Here is a 27,585-nt window from a genome sequence, read left to right as displayed (position 1 = left end):
TTAGTTACACCCCACTTGGAGTACTGTGTTCAGTTCAGAAAGAATGTGTACTACAAGAGAGAGTGCAAAGAAGATTTACAAGGATGTTGCCTGGATTAGAGAGCATCCCTTATGAGAATAGGTTGTTGAGTGAACTTGGCCTTTTCTCCTTGGAGCGACGGAGGATGAGAGGTGACCTGATAAAGGTGAATAAGATTATGAGAGGCATTGATTGTTTGGATAGCCAGAGGCTTTTTTTTTCCCCTGGGCTGAAATGGCTAAACAGGAGGGGGCGTAGTTTTAAGGTGCTTGGAAGTAGGTACAAGGGGGATGTTAGAGGTAAGTCTTTCATAGAGTGGTGGGTGTGTGCAATGCACTGCAGGTGATGGTGGCGTGGACGGATACAATCCGGTCTTTTAAAAGACTCTTAGATAGGTACATGGAGCTTTGAAAATTAGAGGGCTATGTACTAGGGAAATTCTAGGCAGTTTACATGGTCAGCACAACATGTAATGTGCTGTAGATGTCCATGTTCTAAATTTAGTTTGAGTCCATCTGAAAGTTAGCATTCAGTTTGGGGTACATTGTACATCTGTTTCAAAGTTGCAATTATTTCACTGAATACATTTGAGAGAAACTAAGATTTTTATTCTGGATTTGCATTGTCACAACAGAGCTTCTGGGTGGCAATACCTGGCATCAAAATTAAGAGTGTTCAATCTAGAATACTTACAATCTAGAATATGATGCGTATAAATTTAATAATCCACATATACTAAAAACCTTGCCAGTCAAAATATCTAACATTATATTATATTATATTATATACAACCTTGAGATTACTTAGCAAATAGGTCTTTATCCATGGACAATTCATTCAGGCTACATTTGCATTTAGCTCTGGTTATAGTATATATACTTTAATTATAAATGCATCTTTAAATATTCTGCTTAAATAATTTTTGAAGGTTAATAGATCAGTTTTGATGAACATGACCATTGTTTTACACCATTGACAGAAACTGAAGTTTATTCAAAGTAAAATATACACAAGATTGTACATTTAATATATTTTACAAGGGAAATTAGACATACCTGGACATGAAAATTGACAGGGTTGAAGGTGGGAATTCAATAGACACTGAACCATATACAATATACACTTTTTTTGCTCTAACTGAATGCTTAAAACATTTAAATACTTCACAAATAGCTTCCATAGTACAATTAAATAGTTTCAAAAATACACATCATATAATAAGTGAAAGATTATTGCAATTGGTACAATTAGCAGCAACATTACAAAGCTATACTCAAAATCGATTTCCTCCAACAATAGCAGTGGCTTCTAAAACAATCCTTTGTTTATAACTATGAGTTTAAAAAGTAACCAATAATCAGTTAGCAATTCTTTCTCCCTCCTCCCACACCAACCAAGTAGTAGTGAATTTTCTTTTAACCAAAATAATGATAATTCAGCAAATATCATGCACATTTTAAATAAAAAAGGGAAGCATGGCCAGCAAGATACTCTTGGGTCTATTCCATAGGATGGTGGAACTACTGGTTTGTATCAAGCAGCAATAAAGCTATTTATACAACTGCGGGGGGGGGGGGGAACACAGAGAAAATCTGAAATTAAAATGGGATCAAACTAGTTTGTATCAATCTCCAGAACTTTGTTTGATTTGAGAGAAACTGAACTTTAATTTTTTTTTAAATAAAGAATTGGGAGATTGGGGCTACATAGGGAATTGGATTTTGGCTTTCACTACAATATTAGAAAAATCACATAACATACATTTAAGAACATTACTGGGGATGCCTATTAAAAAGCACTGGTTCCCCATTGGCTTATTTTAACAAAACAACCATTTTTTCAATTACATTTTGGTCCTTTTTAATCTACAAATTTAGGAATATTTTTTTTTGATAAAAATTTGAAACTAAAGTTTTAAGGAAATCAAGAGTCTTATGGTGCATTCATGGTTACTTATTCCTGGTTCTGATCTTTTAGTTAAAAATACTATGTATAGCTGCTCTTTATGGTGTATTTGCCATATAAGATTTCAAAATATTTACAACCTCCCTCCCACAGCAATTTACTGTGGCCCACTTTACTCTTAATTTAAGATTGAGATATTGTATTTCAATGTCTGCTGCATTTGAAAGAGCAACTTTGAATAATTACACATCTCCGCTAGGCAGAAATAATTATGGTGAAGAAATATTAAGCAAACACAAGTATTTACACCAACATACACAGCAACCCACCCACACAAGTGCGAAATAGTGAAATACTATTTTCTCTGACAGCCAGAATCTGTTTCAGATGGTGTTTGATTTCAGTTGTTCTTCAAGCTTCAGAACATCCAAAGGTGGAATTTTTGCTACTTCAAAGAACACTCTAAAAATAAATCAAAATGAAATTAAGAATCCTTAAGAATGATATATATATATGTATAGGAAAAGAATAAGTTTTGGTAAGAGAAGGTGGAGAAAAGGAGCTAATGGCAACTCTTTTGCTTGCATCTTTGGAAACAGCTCTATTTCTATCTTTAGTATCTCCAGTTTTCCCTTTCAGGGTTCTCTTGAAGACCATGACCTAGGGTTACACGCTGACTTCAGTTCTTTGTGGGAATGGGACCCACTCTCGGGATCTCATGAATGGCCATTATTCGAGATACCAAGGACGTGACCTAGAAGATTAGTTCACCTTCGGATTTCTTAGATTTCGTGGCTCTGGAGGTGGGCGGACTCACAGTCGGTGCCTCTGCAGGGAATTGGTGTGTCGTGGGAGATGGAAGATCGAAAGCAGTGAGCTGGCTGCGTGCCCAGAGACCCGAGTAATTTGGGCACAGAACTTTGAAAAATTGATGTAATGGACTTTTAACATCATAAATCAGCAAGTTGTTTGTGATGCCTCCCCCTGAAACGGAGACACCTTTTTTTCCCTGAGGGAGACGGAGAGGGAGAGGGAGAGGGGAAGAAGAGAGAGAGAGAGCGCACACGTGGCTGTGGTGTGTCAAATTACCGAGTGAACAAGTAGTCTTGGGGGATACTGCAAGTCTGTGTCTTTATTGATGCTTTGCTGCACACTTTAGTGCTTGGTTGGGGGCACAGATTTTTTTGTTGGTGGGGGGAGGGGACCGTTGCTTGCTTGCTCTTACACGTGGAAGGCGGGTGCTTTATGGTTCTAACATTTAACAGTTATTCATTCCCTGGGGCACTCCTCTGTTTTTGTGGATGGTTGCGAAGAAAAAGCATTTCAGGATGTATATTGTATACATTTCTCTGACATTAAATGTACCTATCGAAACTGAAGCTGGAACTTGAATACCGTGCCCCCACTTTTTCCTCACAATATGGTTCCCAAGTCAGAGCTACATTCCAGACAGGGTTTGTGAATCAACTCAGGCTTAATCATAGAACAATTTACAATGACCAATTAAACTAGCTGGTATGTCTTTTGAGTGTGGGAGAAAACCAGACCACCCGGGTAAAACCCACCCAGTTCACAGGGAGGACGTAGAGAGACTCCTTACAGAGCAGTGCCGGAACTGAACTCTGGAATGTCCCGAGGTGCACTAACCACGGCACCTGAGTACAATATTCACTAAAAGTTGGTGGATTGATACATTGACAAAAGGCCAGTAACACATTGTATTACAAGATCAACATTTGGAAGTTCACAGCAATAATCAGGCCCCATCTGGTGTACTAGGTTGGGCGCCTCAGCTCAGAATACATATAGGCCTTGAAGAAGGCACAGTACAGGATAATGAAAAGGTGGGGGGGGGGGGGGGGGTAATGGATTAAGTAGAGAGCAGACGAAGTTCTTTAAAATGAAAATCTGAAATAATCTATTGCGCAAGCCACGTGAAGGGTTGCGGCCTTAAGGCCATACAAACAAGAGCTTGAGAAGCATTTGTCTCGCAAAGGGTAGTGCAAATGTGAAGTTATCATGTATGACAATTGTGTGCATGCTAGGTCAATAGTCTTGATTTTTGGTAGAAGTGTTAGAGATACCCATTAAACACAAACCCTTCGACTTGATCTTAGTGACTTCTTTCTGTAGCAATACAACTACAAATCAGAATTACATAGCTTTATTTTAAATTAAAATGCCATCATGCCTCAATCTCAAAACATCACCAGGTAAGATGCATCATAAGGTGGAAGTCCCCAGGGCCTGATGGGATATAGTGAGAGGCAAGAGAAGAGATGGAGATATTGCTCAAAACCCCAGCAATGTTCTCTCTGGCCACAGAAGCCCTGGAGGACTGCAGAGTAGCTAACATTGTTCCACTATTCAAGAAGGGAACCAGGAATAATCCTAGAAACTATAGAGCAGCGAGTCTCATATCAGTGGTCAGGAAGTTACTGGAGAGAATTCTTAGGGACAGGATTTATCAGTATTTAGAAAACCATGGTCTAACTAGCAACCACCAGCGTGGCTTTGTGAATGGCAAGTTGTCTCTTACTAAATTGATAGTTTTGTGATAAAAGTGATTGATAAAGGTAGAGCTTTGAATTTTAGAAAGGCTTTTGACAAAGTCCTTCATAGGAAGCTCATCCAGGAGATTAACACGCATGGGATCCATGGTGAATTGGCTGTATGGATTCAGAACTGGTTGTCCTTAGACGACAGAGGGTAGGAGTTGTATGGACTTATTCTAGCTGAAGGTCTGTGAATGGTGGTGTTCTGCAGGGACTTGTACTGGAAGCTGTGCGGCTTGAACCTGGGTGAAAATGTAGATGAATGGGTTAACTAAGTTTGCAGATAACATGAAGATTGGTTGTGCTGTTGAGTGGAGAAGACCGGCAAAGCAGGGAGCCGAATATACATCAGTTATAGATGTCAATGGAGAAATGGCAGATGGAGTTGAACTCGGCTGAATGAGAAGTATTGCAGCTTGGTAGGTCAAATGTAAAGAGACAGTATATTGTTAAGGACCAGACCCTCAACAGCACTGATGAGCAAGGGAATCTTGGGGTCAAAGGTTACAGCTGTGGAAGTGGCTACACAGGTTGATAGGGTGGTTAAGGCAGCATATGGCTTGCTTGCCTTTAATAGTGGAGGCATGGAGTTGAAAGGTCACAGAGTGAGATTGCAGCTTTATAAAACTCTAGCTAGACTGTATCTGGATTATTGCCTACATTTCTGGTTGCCCCACAACGTAAAGGCTTTGGAGAGGATGCAAAAGCGGTTTACTGCGATGTTGCCTGGATGGGAGGGCATGTGCTACAAGAGATTGGATAAGCTTGCGTTGTTTTCTCTGGCGTGGCTGAGGGGAGATCTGATAGAGGTTTAAGAAGCATAGATAGAGTAGACAGACAGTATCGCTTTCCCCAGGGTTGAAATGTCCGATACCCGAGAGCATGCATTTAATGTGAGAGGGGGTCACTTCGAAGGAGATGTGAGGCACAAGTTTTTCTTTTTTCCCCCAAATACAAACAGGGTGCTGGGTGCCTGGGGTGGTGGTCGAGGCAGATACATTAGGGATTTCTGAGATGTTTAGATAGGTGCATGAAAGTAAGGAAAAAAGGAAGTATGTGGAGATTGTGTAGGGAAAAGAGATTAGTTAGCGATTTGATTTCTACTTTAATTAGTTTGACAACATTGCGGGCTGAAGGGCCTGTTCCTATGCTGTACTCTTCAACGTTCTATTCCCATCACTAATATACTGTAAGGTAACAGATTACAATTAGATTCTTACTTGTGATCATACTTGTACCGCACGGCTTTCAGCTTTTCATCTGGCTTGCTGTAAAGCAGAAGGTTCAGTCTCCTCATCAGCGAGTGCAAATCAGCGACCTGGTATCCGGTGTAATATTGCAGAGTTGGAGTCTGAAAGAAAAAAAACACTTCTTCTGAATGCACTGCTATTTAAGTGCACTGTGGGTCGATCGAGTGACTTGTTTACTCATCCCATCCTCAAATGTGTATTGTAAATTTTTAAATGTAAGTTCGATACATGGTGACATGCATGTTGGAGTTCAAAGACTTAGCACAATTGTTGTTGGAAATCGAGCCTGCTATCTTCTAACAGTAGTAATTATGGAGAAGTACAAGACAGAGACGAACCGCTAGTTGAAGGAGAAAAATTAAACTAGGAACATCCATCTCCTATGCCAGAACTTAGCTCAGAGCATCAGAGGAGACCCACTTGGTCAAAAATGACAGGAAAGAGGAGAGAAACACCATCTGTAACTAGTAATAAACAATAACTAGCACTTACCCATCCTCCAAGATCTTTCATTTTGAGGGCCAATAACAGGCAAGATGCAGCCAACTTCGAGGCACTTTCCCAGATAAACTCGTATTCCTGCAGAGTTAGCTCACAGATATAGCGGGCAAGAGTCAGTGTCTCAAGGTTGGCTCTGGCACACTGAAAATATTAATATTGAGATTGTGAGGAACAATATACAGAATAGTTTGGCAGAGCACCACAAAAACCTAAATTGTACTTTTCAACCACTACAAATGAGCAGATACAAGTTGCTCTGCTGATTCTTTGAAAATAGAGCTATGACGAAAGTCAATTGACCATTTTGTTTCTATAGTATTTCAATCTATTTAGTTTCCATAACTAATGTTCCTTTTGATAAAGGAGTAGCTCTGCCAGGACAGATGATCATATATCATTTGCAGATCTACCCTTTGGACTAACTGACCTCTCTCTCTACACATCAATATTTTTCTCAGAATTATTCTTTACCTCCCTAACCATGGAAATAGAACGAATAATTTTGACAAGGTGGTCACACAACTACATCTCAGAAATAGTTAGTGCTTTGACAAGGAGAAAACTAATGTATTGTGTTTAAGGTGAGAAACAATTTTCTATTAATACAAAGTGATCAACCTTTGCATATCTCCTCAAGAACCGATAGGCCACTGGAACATTGATGTCAAACTTCAGCGTTCGGAGGATGTTCACTTCCATTGAAAGCAGTTCTTCCCTTTGGTACGCGTCATCACAAATGTACAAGAAGTCATCGACACAGGGAGGGCACCGCTCCTGAAAAAGATGCAGAATTATACCAGATACAGAACAGAAGCAGGCCTTTCATTCAAACTCATCCACTCTAGACAATGCTCAACCAATGCTCCTTTAGTTATTCTTAATCCTAATCTAATAGCATAATCCCTTATTCTCTCCTTACTTGAACTTGCCCGGGCTCCCCTTAAACACATCCATATTATTCACTTCACCATGGTGTCAAGCACTTACTATTCAATGGGTAAATTGATTTCTCCCAAATCCCCTATGGAATTTTTGATAACCGTCTTATACTTTCTCCACAAGTGGAAACACTATATATATCAACTATCAAAAACTTATTATTTGTGTTAGGGTGGATGCAGAGAGAATGTTTCCACTTGCATTCGCTGTCATCTCTTGAAGATCTTTGTATCCTTTTTATAACTGGGCAACCACAACTGAATAGTGCTCCATTCTTTCTTCTTGATTCCAAAGTCCAAATAAATAATATAAATTGCGAACAGAGTCACTGTACTGATTCCTGTGAAACATCACTACCAATTTTCTTCAATTATTAATAATTACTTTTAACTCCCTTTTTCTGCCTCTTCTCCTGAAGCCAGCTATCAGCACATTGTTACTTTCCCCTTTACCCCACACCTAGCTCTTTATTCTGATTATATTTAAAAGTCTAATTGTTCTGTACCTCAATGAAAGACCCTTTAAAAACTAGGTAGATTGTATTTACTGTATTACAGTATTTCGTTACTTCAAAAGTTTTAATCAAGTATAGCCTCTTGAAATCCATGCCATTTTGCTTACTACCGATTTTAAGTTGTCCATTGTTCTACAATTTCCTTACAACTATGCCATGTATAATGTACTTTCCAATTCTGTGCACCAGCAGGAGAGAGTGCAAATCTATTGTGCAGGGGATGTTGAACAACATTGAGCTTTAATCAGATTTATTACTTTTTTTGACTATTTCTTACTAATTGTAACAATATGAGATGTTCAGATATCAGAATCAGAATCAGAATCGTTTATTATCGCCAAGTACGAGGACACATACAGGGAATTTGATGCCGGTTTCCCTGAGATCTCTCTGTACAGAATTAAAAGCAAACAAAAACAATAGTGCAAATAATCATAAACTATATACAATGAGGACCACCTCATTGAATGTACAGGTGGACTTGATTTATAATAGACTAAAATTCAAGTGTTCATATGACTGATGGCATACAGAAAGAAACTGTTCTTGTACCTATTTGCCCTGACATACAGTGATCTAAAGCGCCTACCAGAAGGAAGGAGTTGGAACAGGTGATGTCCAGGGTGTGATGGGTCTACAATAATGCTGCTTGCTCGCTTTCTGACTCTAGATGCATATAAGTCCTGGATCGAGGGCAGCTTCACACCAATAGTCCTTTCCGCAGCCCTGACGGTTCTTTGGAGTCTATTCTTGTCTTGTTTGGTAGCTGATCCAAACCAGACAGTGATGGACGAACAGAGAACAGACTGGATTTTTCCTGAATAGAATTGAATCAGGAGCTCCTGAGGCAGGTTGTATTTCCTGAGTTGATGTAGGAAATACAACCTCTGCTGAGCCTTTTTGATATGAGTGTCCACTCCAGGTCCTGGGAGATTGCGACACCCAGAAATCTGAAGGTCTCCACAGCAGACACAATACTGTTGAGTATAGTGAGTGGGGGGAGTATTAGGGGGCTTCTCCTGAAGTCCACTGTCATCTCCACAGCCTTGAGCGTATTTAGCTCCAGATTGCTCTGACCACAGCAGAGGGCCAGCTGTTCCACCTCCCCTCTGTATCACCTTCTCGGATAAGGCCAATGACAGTTGTGTTGTCTGCAAACTTCAGGAGTTTAACAGATGGATTCTGTGAGGTGCAGTCATTAGTGTAAAGGGAGAAGAGCAGTGAGGAGAGCACACATCCCTGGGGGGCACCGGTATTGATAGTCTGGGTGCTAGAGATGATGCTCCCCAGCCTCGCTTGCTGCACCCTGTCAGTCAGGAAGGTGTGATCCACTGACAGATGGCGGGGGAGACAGAAAGCTGGGTGAATTTGGAGTGGAGGATCTCTGGGACGCCGAGCTGAAGTCAACAAACAGGACCCTCACAAAAGTTCCTGGGTTGTTGAGGTGTTGTAGAATGTAACGCAGTCCCATGTTGACTGCGTCATCCACTGACCTATTTGCCCAATAAGCAAACTGTAGGGGGTCCAGCAGGGGACCTATGATGTCCTTCGGGTGAGCCAACACTAGTATCTCAAAGGACTTCATGACCACGGATGTCAAAGCAACAGGCCTGTAGTCATTTAGTCCCTCGATAGTGGGTTTCTTAGGGACTGGAATGATAATGGAGCGCTTGAAGCAATGAGGGACTTTACACAGCTCCAGTGATCTATTGAAGATCTGTGTGTAGATGGAGGCCAGCTGATCAGCACAGGTCTTCAGGCAGGAGGGCGACACACCGTCTGGTCCTGGCACTTTCCTGGTCTTCTGCCTCCAGAACAGCTGACTCACCTCCCTCTCACAGACCCTAAGTGCAGGTACAATGGATGTTGAAGTGAAGGGGGGTAGGGGGAACAGTTTTGTAATGTGGGGTAAGAAAGCATATACTAAGATGTTAGGATGGATGATGGCGGTTGCAGGTAGGTCTGTGTTTTGGCTGGGGGGAATGAAGGTGTCAAATCTACAATAAAACTTGTTCAGATTGTCAGCCAGTTGATGGTTCTCCACAGCCTGAGGGAATGGTTCCTTGCAGTTGGTGATCTCTTGGAGCCCCTTCCACACTGACACTGGGTCGTTGTCTGAAAACCTGCTTTGCAGTTTTCCAATGTAGCGCTTCTTCGCTGCCTTAATCTCCCTTATCAGTGTGTTCCTGGCTCATTTGTACAGAATCCTGTCCACTCTTCTGTACGCCTCCTCCTTCTCCCGACGAAGCTGCCTGAGTTGTGATGTGAACCAGGGCTTGTTATTATTCAAAGTGCAGAAGGTTTTTGTTGGAATGCACATGTCTTCACAAAAACTGATGTATGAGGTCACGGTGTCAGACAGATCATGAAGATCCTTAGCTGCAGCCTCAAAGACACTCCAATCCATGCAGTCGAAACAGGCTTGAAGTTCCAACTTTGACTCATTGGTCCATCTCCTGACTGTCCTGACAACAGGCTTAACCAATCTTAGTTTCTGCCTGTATGTCGGGAGAAGGTGAACCAGGCAGTGGGCAGAGAGACCCAAGGCTGCCCGTGTAACAGAGCGATATGCATCCCTTATTGTCATGTAGCAGTGGTCCAGTATGTTAGTGTCTCTGGTGGGACACTTAATATGTTGTCTAAATTTTGGCTATTCGTGGCCAGGGTTTGCCCTGTTAAAAATCATCAAGAGCGAAGAGGAAGGAGTCTGGATGTTTATTCTCCATTTCAGTTATCTGGTCAGCCAGGAGTTGCAGTGCTTCCCTGACACAGGCCCGAGGAGGAATGTAGACGCCAATCAGAATAAATGAGGAGAACTCCCATGATGAATAAAACGGACTACAGTTTGTAAGAATTGTCTCTAGATGTGGACTACGTGATTTTCATAACACCGTGACCTCCATGCACCAACCTTTGTTTATGTAGAAACAGATTCTGCCTCTTCTCCCTTTCCCGGAGAGACCCGCATCTCGGTCTGCTCGGAAGAGTTGGAATCCCGGAAGTTGTAGTGAGTTGTCTGGGATGTGCTCACCCAGCCAAGTTTCAGTAAAGCACAAAGCGGCGGATCTGGAAAAGTCGCCGCGGGTTTTATTGAGCAGCGGCTGTTCATCCATCTTGTTGAGAAGAGAACGGACACTTGCCAGGTGAATCGACGGGAGCGCAGATCGAAATCCCCGCCGTCTCAGTTTAACGAGCTCGCTTCCCTCTACGGCCTCTCATGCGCAGGCCAGTCAGAGCTGCTGCAGCACCCCGGACCAAAACCTCCGTAAAACTATCCATAAGCGGTGGAGAACAGTTGGTGGCAAATTCACTAATCTTTAGAAGTTCTTCTCTGCTGTATGTAATCAGAGAGGAATCGCAGGAAACAGGGCAAATCAGAAAAAAACAGCAACAATACCAGAGAGCGCAGTACTGAGGCAGCCATCTGCAGTGCCACCTTGATTTACCTCCTCCCTGTTACACGACACCTGATATCATAAGCCACCTATTTGGTATGATTTGGAAAAGTGGAATCTTTTAACATAATTAAGCAGTTCTCTCCTTTAATTACAACTTGTTTAGCCAAATTTCAGGTGCTAGAAAATACCTTTCTCATTGTACCAAACTATATGACCATCACTTACAACCTCTTCCTTCACTCCCAAGGACAGCATAGTGGAACAGCTCAAAGCCCGTGCTTCATAGCTACAGAAACTTGAGATCAGTCATGCCCTCACACCGTGGAGTTTGCATGTTCTTCTTGTGACAACTGAGGTTTCCTTCCACTGTCCCCTCCCCCACAAAACAGGTGCAAACTGGTTGGTTAATTGATTATTGTAAACTGTCCCAGGTGTGTGGGTCAGGAGGAGGAGGGAATTGATAGGAATGTGGGGAGAAAATACTGATTAAGAGCAGGATTAGCATTCAAAGGGTGCTTACTGGTCAATGGAAACTTAGTGGAAACTCAGAAACTCTATGACTTTACCTGAAAGTATAGCTTGAATAGAAACTTTGGTATAACATTATGTTATAGAATAGTCTAATCAGGCTGCTGTCAACTGTTTCAATACATTGGATAAAATTGTTCTGATGCCATTTCCTTAATGATAGATTCTAACATTTTCAATGTTTAATGTCAGAGAAATGTATGAAATATACATCCTGAAATTCTTCTTCTCCAGTACTTATACAGAATAAGGGGAAAAAAAAAAGACAAGATCCAAATTCATTCAAAAACAATGCAAGAAACAAGGTGAAGTGTGCTTACGTCAAATTTTGCTGCAATAAGGATGGCAGTGGAGCCAAGCAGCTGCAGCGTTTCCCTCATGCACACAGCCTTTGCCAGATAATGGTCCACCAGCTTCACCGCCAGGTACAACGTCTCATGGTTCAACTCAAAATTTTCCTGAATACAAAGGAGCTCACATCAGCGAGTTATTATGCAACATTATGCAAACCTATACAGTTATGCTCGGCACTGCCTGGTACACAACAGCAATAACCTTCAGGTATACTGTTTAAGACACGAGTAGTTGACAATAGTTACTACAGGAGCTGAACTGCCGACTTAGATCCATAAAAGAGAGAAAGCAACAAAAAAAAACAAACAAACTATTGGATTAAAGCTGTTCAAAACTTCATGGAATCCACAGGTATATAGAGATTAAAGCAAGCTAAATTTTTTTTTTTGGAAAAAAAAAGCAGAACAGGCATGTTCTGTACTCCAAATCAACAAAGAATGTTAATAGGTATTGCTTATATGGACTTCTAGAAGACATCTAACAAAGTTCCTAAAGAGCAACTTCATTTACATTTTATGGGATTAATCAAGTTATAAAAGGGACTACTGGATGAACAGAAATCAGAAAGAGGCCTTTGTTGGTGAAGCCATGGATTTATGCTGAAGCATCAAGTTACACTAATGGCAGTATTGGGGATTCAAGGTCTACCCCTCCTGCGTGTCTACCCATACAACCAGCTCACAGCTCTTCCTTTTGAAGCTGATGTGAAACGTGCTTGGTTACACCAATCTCAATTACCACATACATATTTGTGAATAGATAAAGATTTGTTTTGATTTATCACTCTTTATGATCTCAGGAAGTCCCAAACACTAAGGCTACATTTATCTAAAATGTGACTCCACTTCAAGCGTAGAAATTGTTATAGTGGAAACTTGTGCATTAATTGACTAACAAAGATCCATTTCTTTTGACAGGCAACGTTGGTTGAGGAGTACATATTGGACAGGACATGGGAAACAACACCTTCTTGCAGGTAGCATTAGGTTAACCCAAGAGAACAGATGAAGCAGAGGCCCCATTCAAAAGATTGTGGCAGGTCCTCAGTTAACCTCTGTTAAGGGGAGTTAACCCAAACGTGTATTTTCTAGCCTCAAGAATGTAACTTTCATCTTCCGCACTGAAAGCTGTGGATTTGAGTGCTAAGAAGCAACAACTAAGAATGTGATGCAGCAAATATGAGATTTGCTGGTAAACTTAATACCAAGGCGAGGGGAGTTGTTTGGTTCATTTAGGGGCATGGATGAAGAGTGTATTACAGCTTATGCCATAAATGAAGCCTGAAGATAGCCATAACCCTCAAAACAACGAGGTGAAAAATCTTTTAATTGCAATTAATTTCTCTGAAAATGTCGAATCTACTACCCTTATCATCTTCTAAATATATTTCTCATGAAATGTAAAAGTTAAAGCAATCAGAGGTAGGATGTTATATTAAAAAAAACCCTCCGTCCTGCTGAAGGGTGTCAGCCTGAAACATCAACGGTACTTTTCTACCCATAGATGCTGCTGAGTTCCTCCAGCATTTTGTGTGTATTGCTCAGATTAACAGTATCAGCAGATATTCTCTTGTATGTTATAAAGAAAATGGGCTTTGTGGTATACACTTCTGTCCTAAAGGAGAGCACAGTTCCCACCCAGAAGGCAGCAAGAAAACAAAAGAATCAGGCTTCATTTATCAAGCTGTTCTCAATATACCATACAGCTTTGGTAACTCAATTAACACAGCTGGTATAGGGGATAAAATGCAGCCAACTTGCCTCAAACTCACCACGGAAAAAATACATGTAACTTTGAAGATGAATAATGTACCAACCTGTACTTCAACCATCCAGTCCACCAAGATTGCCCTCATTTCAATATTCAGGTCAGGCTGCTTTTCCATATAGCCTTTCAGAACAAATTTCTCCTGCCAGGCATACAAGGAACATTATTATGGACTGGATCACAGTGGTCAATTTGAACACATGCACACCTGCAACTGGATTTTTGCAAAATGTTAAAAAGAAAAATTTGCGCCTAGCACCAGTTCATACATTAACTTATAACGTAGCCAGAAGCCCAACTTTCTTTTTGATAAAACAGGTGTAACTCCAGCAAATGTTGCTCTGCAATTCTTAGGAGACAAAACCTATCAATAGTCTTTGAGGAAAAGCCAGGACAGTTTTTAAAGCACTGTTGGTAACCAAGCGTGTTTTCTGCAAGTCCAGAAAAAATCTCCATTTTGGAGATCAGAACACCCTCCCCCCACTGCCCCACACATCCCATTTGTTCCCTATGCACATAGGAATACACTCTCAATCAGACAGAGTTGGAAAGGAAAGTGTCAAAAACTGTCAGGGCAAACCATAAACATTTATGTTTCTTGGCTGAAATTCCAACCCTGGTTCCTGTTGCTGGCTGAGCCAACTATATCAGGACATCAATCTAGTGTTCGTCCAAAGAACAACAAATCTCAGCTTCCTTTTTGCCCATTTCCTGTTGCCCAAATGATATCATAGTAGAATGAATTATTTCTTTCCCTCGAGCAAACTTTAAGGCCTGCCACTAATAAGCAGTACTAACAGATATGCCACACAAAGGAACATTTGACCTCTTCAGCAGTTGCAATCAGACCACAGATCATTTCATTACCAAATCTATTGTATTCATTTATTCACTCAACAATTACTTAAATAAGTCGCACCATAAAAGATAACAAATACCAATTCTCAAATTTCTATGCAGTATGACAGCTTTTCCACGTTCACAGGAAAGCTACGCTCCACAAAAGTTGGATTTTACCATAATTTACAGTATTAATAACCCTATTATAATCCAGATATTTTACCAGTTGGTGTTTTTAAAAAATCAACTTAAGAAAAAGCACTTGCTGCTGGAACTTTTGTGGCACAATTGCCAAAACAGATGGGCCTTAAAGTTCTCAGTAGAATGCTCTTACCTCACATCTTTATATGCAAAACAGTCTTCAATGGCAAAATAAGAGCACGGAACATTAAAGGAAGGTGAGGAGAAATAGAAAGGACAAGGAAAAATAAACTTCTATTATAAATCAGGAAGCTGTAACAATCTTGCTGCAAAATCTGAAAGATCAGTAGCTTTTGGAACAGGGAGGAACTTTCTAGGTCTTACAAGATAACTTACCTCCCGGTCCTTCATATAGTCAAAAATATCCTTTGCATAGATTGCGTTCAGGAATGGGTCCCTCAGATTCTCCTCATCAACGTCATCAAAGACGGGAGGCTACAAAGTAAATTAACTTAATTATTTTTCTTTTCTAGAATAGAGGCCATTACTCATTAAATAGGCAAGAGCGCACCACATCAATTGATTTATTTTGTGTTGCTCTGGATTTCCAGCATCTGCAGAACATCTCGTGTCTGTAATGGTTTCCCCCTCCCACTACAAAAGAAATAGTAGTTGATTAACATAGTTATTGCTTATGTTATTAATTAGGCCTGTAATATCTGCTAAATTGAATAGGTAATAAATGCATGTGAACTTCAAAGTCCACGTACTTGTTGGATTAAAATATTGTGTTGCTGCATTGTTACAAATAATTTTGCTTTTAAAATTCACCTGATGACTCATATCCACTTTCAGTCTCATCTTCACAATTAATTTGTGTATTTACCAAGGCAATATCTGAAAACACTTGTACTTATGAAAAGTTATGGCTTTAATAACTCTTATTTAAAACTTTCTGAATTGTTCTGTTAAAAAGATATACAAAATATACCAGAAATAAAAGCATTTCTGTATAGAGATCATAACGAATTGTGCGCAGGCTGGAAGCCCAGTAAGCCAGTGGCCATTCATAATTGTAGAATGTACAAGCCACCGAGAAACAGTTTTGAAATGCTGGTCTTTGGAATTAAGGAAGCAGCATGTTCTCCATTTAGATTACCAGTACAGGCACATTCATTCCCAAGGAATGAAACTGGAACCATGCTTCAATGAAATCTAAATTTCGTAGAAATTAGAAAATTAAATTCACTTTACTTGCAAATGAGAATATGCAAGAAGCACAAATGCCACTTTTCGATGATGATTAAAGCCCTTATTGAAAAAAAAACAGGTTTAAAAAAAGAATCAACAGTCAAGCAGAACTTTAAAATTAAACTATTAGCAATGAACTAAATTTGAATCTGTGCCTGAAGTAGCATAATAAGAAGAAATCTAATGCTGAGCAAAAACTGCACAATACAAATCTGAATAAAATTTCAAGGTGCAAGTGGTTCTACCCATTACAAACACTACCCTTTTACTTAATTAGACATGCCTGTTTGAGTAGTTGTTTGAGCAGTATGGACAACAAACTGGCTTCACGTGGGCCATCACCTCACTTAAATCTGCTGGGCTTTGTGGCAGAGAAAATCTGCATCATGTTTACCTGCACATCTGCTGACTTGTCCACAACATCTGACTTTTCCTCAGGGGCTTCTGGTGTCTTGGGCTTCACCTCCTTTGCATTGTCAAGATGCTCCTGAGGGGCCTTGCATCCTGTACTGAAGGGAGAAAGGGGAAAGGAGACACATTTAATATCATCGTGGCTTGGTTCATAGATTAAAAACATGACATGGATGATCCCTTAAAACAATGTTAATACCACAAAGATGGCACCTAGGAAAAGTTTAACTTCAAAGTGGAATCCCAACATCAAACTCCCTTGATCAGGAATCTTAACAAAATAATCAAAAATACTCTGCACAAAAAGTTTAAGAGTTACTCGAGTAAATAAATACAATTTTGTAAGCCATTTTTGGATATACAGTTTCCAGCAACTAATGTATTTAACACTAGCTTAATCACAGGGCAGTTTCGAATGACCAATTAATCTTCTAACAAGTACATCTCTGAACGGTGGGAGGTAACCCATGGGGTTACAGGGGCAGAAAGTATAAATTTCTTATAGATGGTACCGGAATTGAACTCTGAAATGCCTCAAGCTGTAACAGCATCACACCAACTGCAACGCTACTATGGCACCCTTGTATCAGAACTTGTAAAAAGTAGGATACTTTGCTCCTGAGTAGATGTACTTTTATAAGAAAGTCAACAGAAAGAGTGAAACTCCACAGCATAATAAATCAATTATCAATGCCAAGCACATTGTATTAGCTTGCATTCACAGTACAGATATGTATAGTAATGGAAGCAGATGAGCTGGACCGTGTTAAACATTTATTTTGCATGAACATTTAGAGGGGAAACCTAGATAGGATGTGTATCTAACAAGGTTGCTTCATAATTGCTGTATCTGTTAGTTTTGAGACAATTGAATCTCACTGACATGAGCCTGGTGCCACCAGCAAACCAGAATCATTGCTCACAAGAGTGAACTTGACTTTAAAGAACCTTGTCAACTTGCCCTCAATCTAGCCCAATACTTAATAATAAGGCCCTGTGTGACAGCCAAGACTTTATCACTTGGGATCAGGCAGGTCCCCAGACTTTCCCATTCCTTATCAGTCAAAAACTAAATTGTATCTAATATCAAACATTAAGCAATTTAATTAAGGAAGTTGGAGGCGGAGTTAAGATGGTACTAAATGGCAACTCATTTGGTTGCATCTTTGGCAATAGCTCTATTTCCATCTTTAATATCTTAATTTTTCCCATTCAGGATTCTTTTAAAGACCTGACCTGGAGTTACACGCAGACTTCGGTTCTTTACAGGTATGGGACCTGTTCTCGGGGTTTCAGGAGCTGCCATTGTTATTTGGCATGCCAAGGGTTCAGCCTGAGAGTCTGGCTTGAATTCGGAAGCCTAAGATCTCTGGAGACGGGCGGATCGAGGGTCGGTGTCAGGGCAGGGGACTCCTGTCGTCGGGGAAGCTGGAAAATCTTTTGCTGTGGGTCCAAAGACACGAGGTCTTTGCGATCTTCAGGCAAAGTGCTCGCAAAAAGCGATGAAACAGACTTTTTAGCATCGCAAAACCGCGGGTTATTGATATGCAGGCATCCCACCTCTCCTGGAAGTTCCAGGAGTCTCCCACATATTGGTAGCGGCTCCCTGACGCCCGCAAATTATATACAATATCTTGGAAATCGATTTTGAGGGGGGAGAGGAAGGGCATTCTGCTTGGTCTCTCTCTGTGCTAAGTAGACCTATAAGTTTTCTCTGTGGGCTGGCTTTAGAACATAGAATAGTACAGCACAATACAGACCCTTCGGCCTATAATGTTGTGCTGACCCTTAAACCCTGCCTCCCATATAACCACCCACCTTAAATTCCTCCATATACCTGTCTAGTAGTCTCTTAAACTTCACTAGTGTATCTGCCTCCACCACTGACGCAGGCAGTGCATTCCATACACCAACCACTCTCTGAGTAAAAAACCTTTCTCTAATATCCCCCTTGAAATTCCCACCCCTTACCTTAAAGCCATGTCCTCTTGTACTGAGCAGTGGTGCCCTGGGGAAAAGGTGCCGGCTGTCCACTCTGTCTATTCCTCTTAATATCTTGTAAACTGTAAATTCCAGTGTATAAGCCGAGAATTTGGCCCTACATTTTGGTCCTAAAATTAGGGGATCAGCTTATACAGAGGGTGCCAACTTTGGAAAAATGAATACATGGAAGACAGGTCATATTTATTGGCTGTTTTTGAGTCAAATTCGTCCCACTGTCGACACATGAATTCTTTGAATGGTTTGTTTAAACTCACATCTAGTGGCTGGAGCACGGACATCAAACCACCAGGGATGACTGCAATGTCCATATTTTCGCTTTCAATGCTGCTTTTGTCTCACTTGACAAGTGCGCTTTGAACATGTCCCAGACAAGTAGTGACTTTTCCTTCCCGAAACCTTCGGGACGTCAACACCACACCTCTTTAACCCACTTTGTCCATTCAGAGACGTTCTTGAATGTAGACAACAACACCCCGCGGGAATTCTCTGAGCAATCTTTTTTGTCTCAACACAAGATCACGTCTATTCATAAATCGGGTGCACCAACTTTGCGTAGCTTTGAAATTTTCGCTGACCTCATGGTGTTTTTCGTCCCATTTCAACACTTGAACTCGAATCATTTCTCTGGTAGCAATGTATCCAGATGATTGCTGGTGATTCACCCACTCTAAAACAACTTCTTCCAGTTCTGGCCACTGGCATGTTTTCCCATGGTTTACACATTTTGTCACATGCTGAGGCATTTCCCTCAGCGTGTCCTCTGCCTTTCTCCACTCTCTCACGTTTACACTGAACTTCTTAGTAGCTGCAGAATTATTCCTTCCTTTAGCAAAATCAACCTTCAGTTTGAAGCCAGCATCATATCGCATTCGTTTTAATCTTTTGTACATGGTGCTCGCAAACTCAATACTGAGTACACATACTGATCCCGCCACCCCGTGTTAAGTTTTAACGAGGTTACGATGGGCGCTACATGATTTCACAGGGGTTACATTTCAGAGGATTCTTTACCATTGGGAACCCAATCCAAAACTTCCCTCCCTGATTTATTTATTAAGAACTCGCTTATAACGCTCTACAATGTGTAGGCCTGTTTTCTTAGCAGGTACTGCCTCACAAAATGTCCAGGTTCCGGAACCGGCAAAGCTGAGTACTGGCATGTAAGATCTTGTGATCTTTTCTGGTTAAATCAAAAACCTCTACAAAAGGGGTCAGCTCGTACAAAGGTAACATGAAAAAGTCACCTTTTTAACCTTGAAGATGGGGAGTCGGCTTATACTCTGGGTCAGTTTATACACCGGAATTTACGGTATCTCTATCATGTCTCCTCTCATCCTCCTTCCCTCCAAAGAGTAAAGCCCTAGCTCCCTTAATCTCTTTACACCCGATCTCTCTCTCTTTCATTGTCCATCAGTTCAGTTTAGTGTCCTGCAGCGCCATGACAGAGTGTTCCAAAAAATATATAAAATGTACTTCACCCCAGACTACACTAAAATGTAGCCCTGCCTAATAGGGGTCAAAAGTAAAGTACAAGGAAAGTTTGCAAAAGAAATAGAAAAGCTACTATTTGCATTAGCATTCAGCATTGAGACTACCAACAAAATACTCAGCAAGGAAAATTATATATTTATATTAGTTTCAATAGGTGATCCAATAAATTGTTGTGTTCTTCCATAATCAAATGTCCTGTATACATACACCCTTGGAGGTCAACGAGGTGGGGGGGGGGGGGAGTGGGTGGACTATGAGGTTGTGGCAGGGGGCAGCGGGGTGGTGGTGCTACCACCTCCCTGAAATGAGATTTTGCAGGGTGGGATGTCTGGTTATGTCTCCCGCTCGCTGTGAAAATGGGGAGAGGGAAGAGAGGGGGGGGAAGGGGGGGGGAGAGGGAGGGGGAGGGAGGACGAGAGGGAGGACGAGAGGGAGGACGAGAGGGAGGACGAGAGGGAGGACGAGAGGGAGGACGAGAGGGAGGACGAGAGGGAGGACGAGAGGGAGGACGAGAGGGAGGACGAGGACGAGAGGGAGGGAGAGAGAGAGGGGGAGGGAGAGAGAGAGAGGGAGGGAGAGAGAGAGAGGGAGGGAGAGAGAGAGAGGGAGGGAGAGAGAGAGAGGGAGGGAGAGAGAGAGAGGGAGAGAGAGAGAGGGAGGGAGAGAGAGAGAGGGAGGGAGAGAGAGAGAGGGAGGGAGAGAGAGAGAGGGAGGGAGAGAGAGAGAGGGAGGGAGAGAGAGAGAGGGAGGGAGAGAGAGAGAGGGAGGGAGAGAGAGAGAGGGAGGGAGAGAGAGAGGGAGGGAGAGAGAGAGAGGGAGGGAGAGAGAGAGAGGGAGAGAGAGAGAGAGGGGGAGAGAGAGAGAGAGGGAGAGAGAGAACCTGTGGTTTGTCGAATGCTGGAGGAAATGTGGTAGTCTTTGCTGGTCTGTGTCTTTGCTATCGCCTAGCTCACGCTTGTGCTCAGTAGTGAGTGCGCTTTTTTCCACTGGGGGAGGGAAGGGGGGGGGGATTCTTGCCTTGCTGCCTCTTACACATGGAAGGGAACAGCTGGAGGGACTTTGTGGTTCTCATGTTTAACTGCCGTTCATTCTTTGGGGCACTTCTCTGTTTTTGTGGACGTTTACGAGGAAAAAGCATTTCAGAATGTATATTGTATACATTTCTCTGACATTAAATTGGACCTTTGAAATCCAAGTAATAATAATAATAAATAGAAAAATCAGGAACACGTGGGCACCTCTGCCAGCACAGGGCCTGGGGCTCAGGCACATTTCGCACTGCAACTGGGAAAATCCATCAGACAGCAAGTTGTGTCCTTCTGCATTCATGCAAGAATCCATATCTGGAGCCTCTTGCCCAGAAAACAATATTGATTGCTGACATTTCTTCATAATGTGTGACAGCAAATATACAGATAATGATGGAGAGGAGATCTGATGCAAAATGAACTACCATAATGGATATTCCCCATGCTTAGTGGATTACGCGCTGAAGAATGTACTATCCCATTTCCGACAGTTCTGACATGTCAGTCAATTAATTTTAATTCAGTCTTCGAGGAATCCAATTTACTTATACCGAGAAAAGTGTAGGGGCAGCAAAACACCTTAACAAGTTACTTCAAAAAATAATAAGAGCTTAACTTTATTGAAAATGCAGAAGCTTGTTGATTTGAATCTATTAACATGCATTTAGAACCTCTGGTGGGTAATGCCGACATTAAAAGAACATGCATCAAGAGGCTGAATTCCATCAGCCAAATCACAACTAGTAGGAAACAATTTCCCATTCCTGACATTGTAACTAACACACACACACAATTAATAAGTGGGATATTTACCTTTTTATATTCTCATCTTTTTTTGATGCTTCTTGCCCAGCGGTATTTTTCTGAGTTTTCTTGCTCACCACCTTGCCACCTTTTCTCTTTGAAACGAGGACATGTGCTTGACTTTGTTTTGCCTAAAAGAGTTGCAACAGAGGCAGTCAGATTTGAACAGAATTTTCAATACTTAAGATCTGCAGAATTTTTTTTCCTGTCAGGGAAGAACGGCACCACAGTACTAACATTTGTGAGGTCTTCAAACGCTGATCTTTTCTTGGGTCCACCTTGGGGTGATGAAGGAGACCTTTTGATATGAAGATCACCATCCTGAAGGAGAACAAAAACAAAATTACACATTTTGATCTTTGAAGGATTCCAACAGGCAGGATGGAAAATTAAGATATTGTGAAGGTGTGTTTATTATGGTCAAATTATTCTATTTCTGCCCAATAAACACAACTTTAGAGCAGCAGGCAAGTAATGTTCATGCATTGGGCCATCCACTAATGCTCAGAGTGCCAAGCTGCAGCTTTGAGCAGATATGTGCAGGCATGAATATACTAAACCAAGTTGGTCTGTTTAAGAGCCAACAATAGCGCATGTAATTAATTGGCAAGATTATCTTGCATATTAACAAATAGTAATTCACAAATTGTGGGTTTCACAATAACAGGACAAGAGTGAACAATAATACGTTTACCCTCAATTGAAATGCAAGCTACCTTCAAATAAATGCTTACTTCTTTAGTGCTGTGCAGTCGATAAATCTGTGCAAAAACTAAAGCCGCCAGGCCATGCGGCACCAGGAAATACTTGGGGTAATTCACTCCTCGCATAGCCAAGAAGTGGATTTGAAAAGAAGGGGTTTAATGTGGGGTTCTGCACAAATGCAGGGCATAGCGATGTAGGTGTTGCCTCAAGTATTTCATTATTCTTGAAATACACCTTAACCTGTTCTCAGTTTTAAAAATTGCTCTGAAATTCCACCTATACAAAACTATACTCCTGGAATTCTGTCTTAAAAATATACCATTTAAAATAATATGAAGCATGGTCCTAATTCTGTCTGCAGCTTTAGGCAGGTTAAAACTCCTTGTCATTTATGTACTTGGCAATCTTGTACTTTAATAACTTTACTTTGAACATAGTTAGTCAGTAAGCACAGAGTCAGGCATTTCAGGTCTACAAAGATGCCCCATCCAAACTAGTCCTATTTGCCAGTATTTGACTCGTAACACAAAACTTTTCCAATCCATGTACCTTCCAATTATCTTATCAAAATTATTATACCTGCCTCAACCACTTCCTCTGAGAACTGATACTAATTAGAGACCACCCTTCATGTTTAAAAGAAAATTGCCCCTCAAGTTTCTATTAAACTTTACTCCTTTCATTTAAGCTTATGCCCTCAAGTAGTTGATATCCCAGCTCTGGGAAAAACAATGAAATACCCTATCAATATCCCCTATGATTTTATGCACCTATACAAAATTCACCCCACTAATGATTCGTGTCCAAGCTTTTCCAACCTCACCCTATAATTCCATTCAAGCCCTGGAAACATCTTTGTAAACCATTTCTGCACTCTTTCTAGTTATAGGTGAGGAAGTGGAAGGTGGGCAGTAAGTCTGTAGATATCACGAAGGCTGGTGGCTTTGTGAATAGTCTGGAAGGTTGACAAAGATTGCCGCAAGTTACAACAGGACATTGATAAAATACAGAGCTGGGCTGATAAGTGGCAGATGGAGCTCAATCCACAGAAGAGTAAAGTGATGAAATTCAGAAGACCAAACTTGAAGGCAGAGTACAAGTTGGATGGCAGGATTCTTAGCAATGTGGGGGAACATTGATGATCTTGGCGTCCATATCCATAGATCCCTCAAAGTTGTTGTACAAGTTAATAGGGTGGTTAAGAAGGTGTATAGTGTGTTGGTCTTCATTTGATGGGAGATTGAATTCAAGAGCCATGAGTTAATGTTGTAGCTCTATAGAACTCTGGTTAGACCACACTTTGAGTATTATGTTCAGTTCTGGCTGTCTTATTATAGAAAGGATTTGGAGGATGCAGAGGAGATTTACCAGGTTCCTGCCTGCATTAGAGAATGCCGTGATAGAACTTTTCTCTGTAGGTTGAAGGAGGATGAGAAGTGATTTAACGGAAGTGTACAAGGTAAGAGGCATATATAGAGTGGACAGCCAGTACCTTTGTCAATGCCTGATACAAGAGGGCAAAATCATGAGGTGATTGGAGGAAAGTGGGGTGGGATAGTCAGAGGTAGGTTTTCTTCTAAATATATAGAGTGGCAAATGCGTGGAAAGCACTGCAGAGGCAATAGTAGAGAAATACATTAGGAACATTTAAGAGACTCTTAGACAGGGACATGGATGAAAGAAAAATGGAAAGCTATGTGAGAGAGAAAGGTTAGTTTGATCTTGGGGTAGGTTAAAAGATAGTCACAACATCATGGGCCAAAGGGTCTGTAGTATTCTGTGTCCTATAGCAGGGCAACCAAAACTGAACACAATACTCTAAGAGCAACCTCACCAGTATCTTGCACAACTATACCAAATCATTGGTACAGAACAATAAGCCCTCAACTTACCCAAGACACACCACTACTCAATGGCCTCCAGTCCAAGAAGCAACCTTCCACCATCACTCTCTATTTTCTAACTTGAAGTTAATTGGGTATCCATTTAACTAGCTGTCCCTGGAATCCATACAATCTAGCCTTCTAGATCAGCCTCCAATGTGAAACTTGATCAAAAGCCTTACTGAAGTCCATACAAACAATGTCTACCACCCTACGCTCATTAGCTTTCTTGGTCACTTCATCATAAACACAATCAAGTTCCTAAGACATGATCTCTCATGAACAAGGTCACGCGGACTTCCCCTAATCAACAAGTTTTTCTAGCTATGGCTATGTCTTATCGCTCAGAATCCTCTTCAGTAACTTATAACCACTATCTTTCACAGGTTGTTTGTTGCCACTTTATTTAAATAAAGGCACAACAACATTCGCTGCTCTCTAGTCTACTAGTTCTTCACCCATACAAATATCTCGACAGGGCTCCTGTAATTTCTTCTCTGGCCTCCCATAGTGTTCTTGGATAAACCTGGTCATGCTCTGGAGCTGCAATTCTATCCTCAGCTTCCAAAATACACATCATCTCCTCTGTTGTAATGCAAATTTACCCCTAACACCTCCCTATTGACTTTTCCTAGTTCCAATGTCTTCATGTCTCTTCACAGTAAAAACTGAGGAGAAATATTCATTAAGAACTTTGCCCATCTCCATACAGGTGTTCCCTTGGGTCCTTGAGCAACCCAGTTCCATCTCTTGTTATTCATTTCCCATTATTACGGACAATCCAGATATTTTATAATCTGTCAGTTATTTCATGCCCCCTTTTTGCTCTTCCTGATTTGCTTCTTGAATACCCTCCTCTTCTAGAGATTTACTGGATCCTAGCTGATTGTACCTGAACCATACCTCTTCTTTCCTAGCCAGTATTCCCAATTTTCCTCAAGATTCAGAGAAGCCTACCCTTTCGCTCTCTGTACTACTTCCCTATAAACCCACACATCCAGCAAACAAAAATCTCCAAAGGTATACATTTCATATTGTATGATTGTGACAATGTTACGTTGAGTTACAAGAACACTGTAGTGACATCAAATGGGAGTTTCAAAACTTGCCTGCTACTATTAATATAGCCACCCATTTGTGTGAATGGAACACAATGATTTCAGCGCTCCCCTCAGTAGAATTATATCACATGGGACAACTAGCAGACAGGATAATCATCCCAAACAACCCACATTGGTATTTACACTGCCATTAAACCTCCTCTCTTTGCTCATTTAAACCTATTCCCTCATGGGTTTCTCCAGCCTCCCTTTAAATACATTTCATATTATTCTTCTTACCTTTTCTATTATAGATGACTCCACTCCAAATGGTTCAGACTGAAGGCTCTTTGCTTTTGTAACGGGAGGCATTGCTTGGACAACCTTGTTTGCTCTACAAAAAGGATGGAGACAGAAAGTAAAACAGATAAATTCATCTGGAAGTAGAAAAGGCAAATAGTGATAATCTGGGGTAAGAGATTGCGTGAGCTATTACACTAGAACACAAAAGCAGCATTATGCACAAGAACTGTAATTGGTCAACAGTGATTTTTGTTTAAAAAGTCCTTGTTGATTCTGCTCAAGTCTATGTTTTATTTTCTTTCCAAGGTGATCCTTCATTACAGATTCCAGCATTCCCATCTGTCCAGCCCTCACTCCCCTACCTGACTCCACCTGTCAGTCACCCTTCTTCACCCGCATCCAATTGCTTGCTAGCTCTTGTCCCACTCCTCCTCCCCCCCCCCCCCCACCACTTTATACTGGCTATCTCCCCTATTCTTTCAATCAGATGAAAGTCTTGACCCAAAATGTTGGCTGCCCATTTTATTCTGCAAATGCTGACCCGTTTAGTTCCCCAGCAGTCTTTATTCCAGCATTTCTCTAGCCGGTCAGTAGCTGCCCATATTCTCTCAGCCCGTTTTCCAATCAAATCCCTTAATCCATGGAATCTTAACAAATGATAACCATTCGCTCTCCTTAGGCAGTCCATCAGAACCCAGAATACTTCCGTTCGAGCTTTATGGGATCTGAGGCGAGAATCGCAGATTCTTTCATTTGGACCAAAGCACGTACGTTGTCAGGAGATGGGCTCCATGAACTTTTGTGACAACAAACTCGACATTTCCAAATAGGCCTTCTACACTTTGAGCAGTCATGCGTCAGATTCTCAGGCATCAGTCATGTGACAACTTCATGGAAATTTTGAGTGCCCTTCTTGAATCTCGGCCTCTATCCACTCGGCAATCTCTTTCCATGCTAATAGCTCAGATAAGAGTGTGTCTGTTTTGAGTTTAGCGTCAAGCACGGAAGTAACATGCCTATCCAGTATTATTAAGACCTTAATTCAGAAGATGTCGGTGGGCCTCAGACAGTGCTATTTAATGAATGTGGACAATTTTGCGGAGGTAACATTGGCGGTATTTTCCCAGTGTCTTGCAGTGATCACTGTACGTAATATTGATCTCGGAAGCACGCAAGGCGGCGGCGGAAATCGGCTTTGTTAAAATGCTATTTGTGTAAGCAGAAGATGAAACAAATCATCTTTGCAGCTCGAGCAATGCATTCCTAGAACTCCTGGGGGTTTAACGCGCCACTCTCTCGCCAGTTCAGGAGATATGTAATATAGCCCACTGACCGGTAGTTGAGTTCACCTCACATCCTACAATAAATAAATCACTAGTAATGCAGTATAACAGTCCACAAACCTGGCAAACTTCGAGGAACAACGGGATACTTAAAGTAGAGGCTCCGGACTCAACGTTGGGACTGCGGGAGAGCACCACTTCCCAGTGGACCGTGCTCGGGGTGAAAGCGACCGCAGCCAGAGAAAGTTTAGGTTCTTCGGCCCCAAAGTCCAAAGTGGTTTACCTGCTCCTAACTGGCGCGCACGCATTCACAGCTCAGCGAGATGCACCTCTGGCAAAAAACTTTTTTTGAAAATTGCGGCATGCACGCCGTCCCTCCACCATTGGCTCCAGACAACAAAGCACCGACCAATCAGCGCGCCGCCAAGATGCGTTGCTAATTCTCGGTTGCTAAGGGAGAAGCTTTTTTCAAAATAGAACCCGGTGGACCAATGAGAAAGCACGGGTGACTGGGAAGGCAGACGTGCTTATTTAAAGGGAAATCAAGACAACAATAGAGAAGATCGATTAGAGAATGAGTGTCTACTAGAGATAAAGTTCCAAATACTATTAACTAAAAGTACATGAGTTGCAGACCAAACTATATTTACATTTGAAATTAAGAAAGTTTC

General features: G+C 41.4%; 1 protein-coding gene across 1 annotated transcript; it reads right to left on the bottom strand.

Moving 5' to 3' along the window:
- Positions 1 to 636: 636 nt before the first annotated feature.
- Positions 637 to 27,232, bottom strand: ccnb3 (cyclin B3). Its single transcript, XM_059976495.1, has 12 exons — positions 27,035 to 27,232; positions 25,629 to 25,722; positions 21,938 to 22,021; positions 21,710 to 21,831; positions 16,357 to 16,471; positions 15,108 to 15,206; positions 13,780 to 13,872; positions 11,930 to 12,067; positions 6,849 to 7,004; positions 6,222 to 6,371; positions 5,700 to 5,830; positions 637 to 2,386 (listed from the first exon to the last, which is right to left on the bottom strand). The coding sequence occupies exons 2-12, from the start codon at positions 25,698 to 25,700 to the stop codon at positions 2,308 to 2,310; spliced, it is 1,239 nt and encodes a 412-aa protein (XP_059832478.1). The 5' UTR covers positions 25,701 to 25,722; positions 27,035 to 27,232; the 3' UTR covers positions 637 to 2,307.
- Between the last annotated feature and the right edge of the window lie 353 nt (positions 27,233 to 27,585).

The sequence above is a fragment of the Hypanus sabinus genome, chromosome 8, assembly GCF_030144855.1.
Source record: "Hypanus sabinus isolate sHypSab1 chromosome 8, sHypSab1.hap1, whole genome shotgun sequence".
NCBI classification, from domain to species: Eukaryota; Metazoa; Chordata; class Chondrichthyes; order Myliobatiformes; family Dasyatidae; genus Hypanus; species Hypanus sabinus.
This window is presented reverse-complemented; position numbering and strand designations above follow the sequence as displayed.

What these genes read in the sequence shown, in the direction of transcription:
- ccnb3 (XM_059976495.1), bottom strand. Translation starts at nt 25,700, where the DNA reads ATGCCTCCCGTTACAAAAGCAAAGAGCCTTCAGTCTGAACCATTTGGA. An exon ending in AGTCATCTATAATAGAAAAG is followed by an intron (nt 22,022 to 25,628) that starts GTAAGAAGAATA and finishes GTTCTCCTTCAG; the next exon opens with GATGGTGATCTTCATATCAA. An exon ending in TTATTGCAGCAAAATTTGAC is followed by an intron (nt 7,005 to 11,929) that starts GTAAGCACACTT and finishes CATCTTTTTCAG; the next exon opens with GAGCGGTGCCCTCCCTGTGT.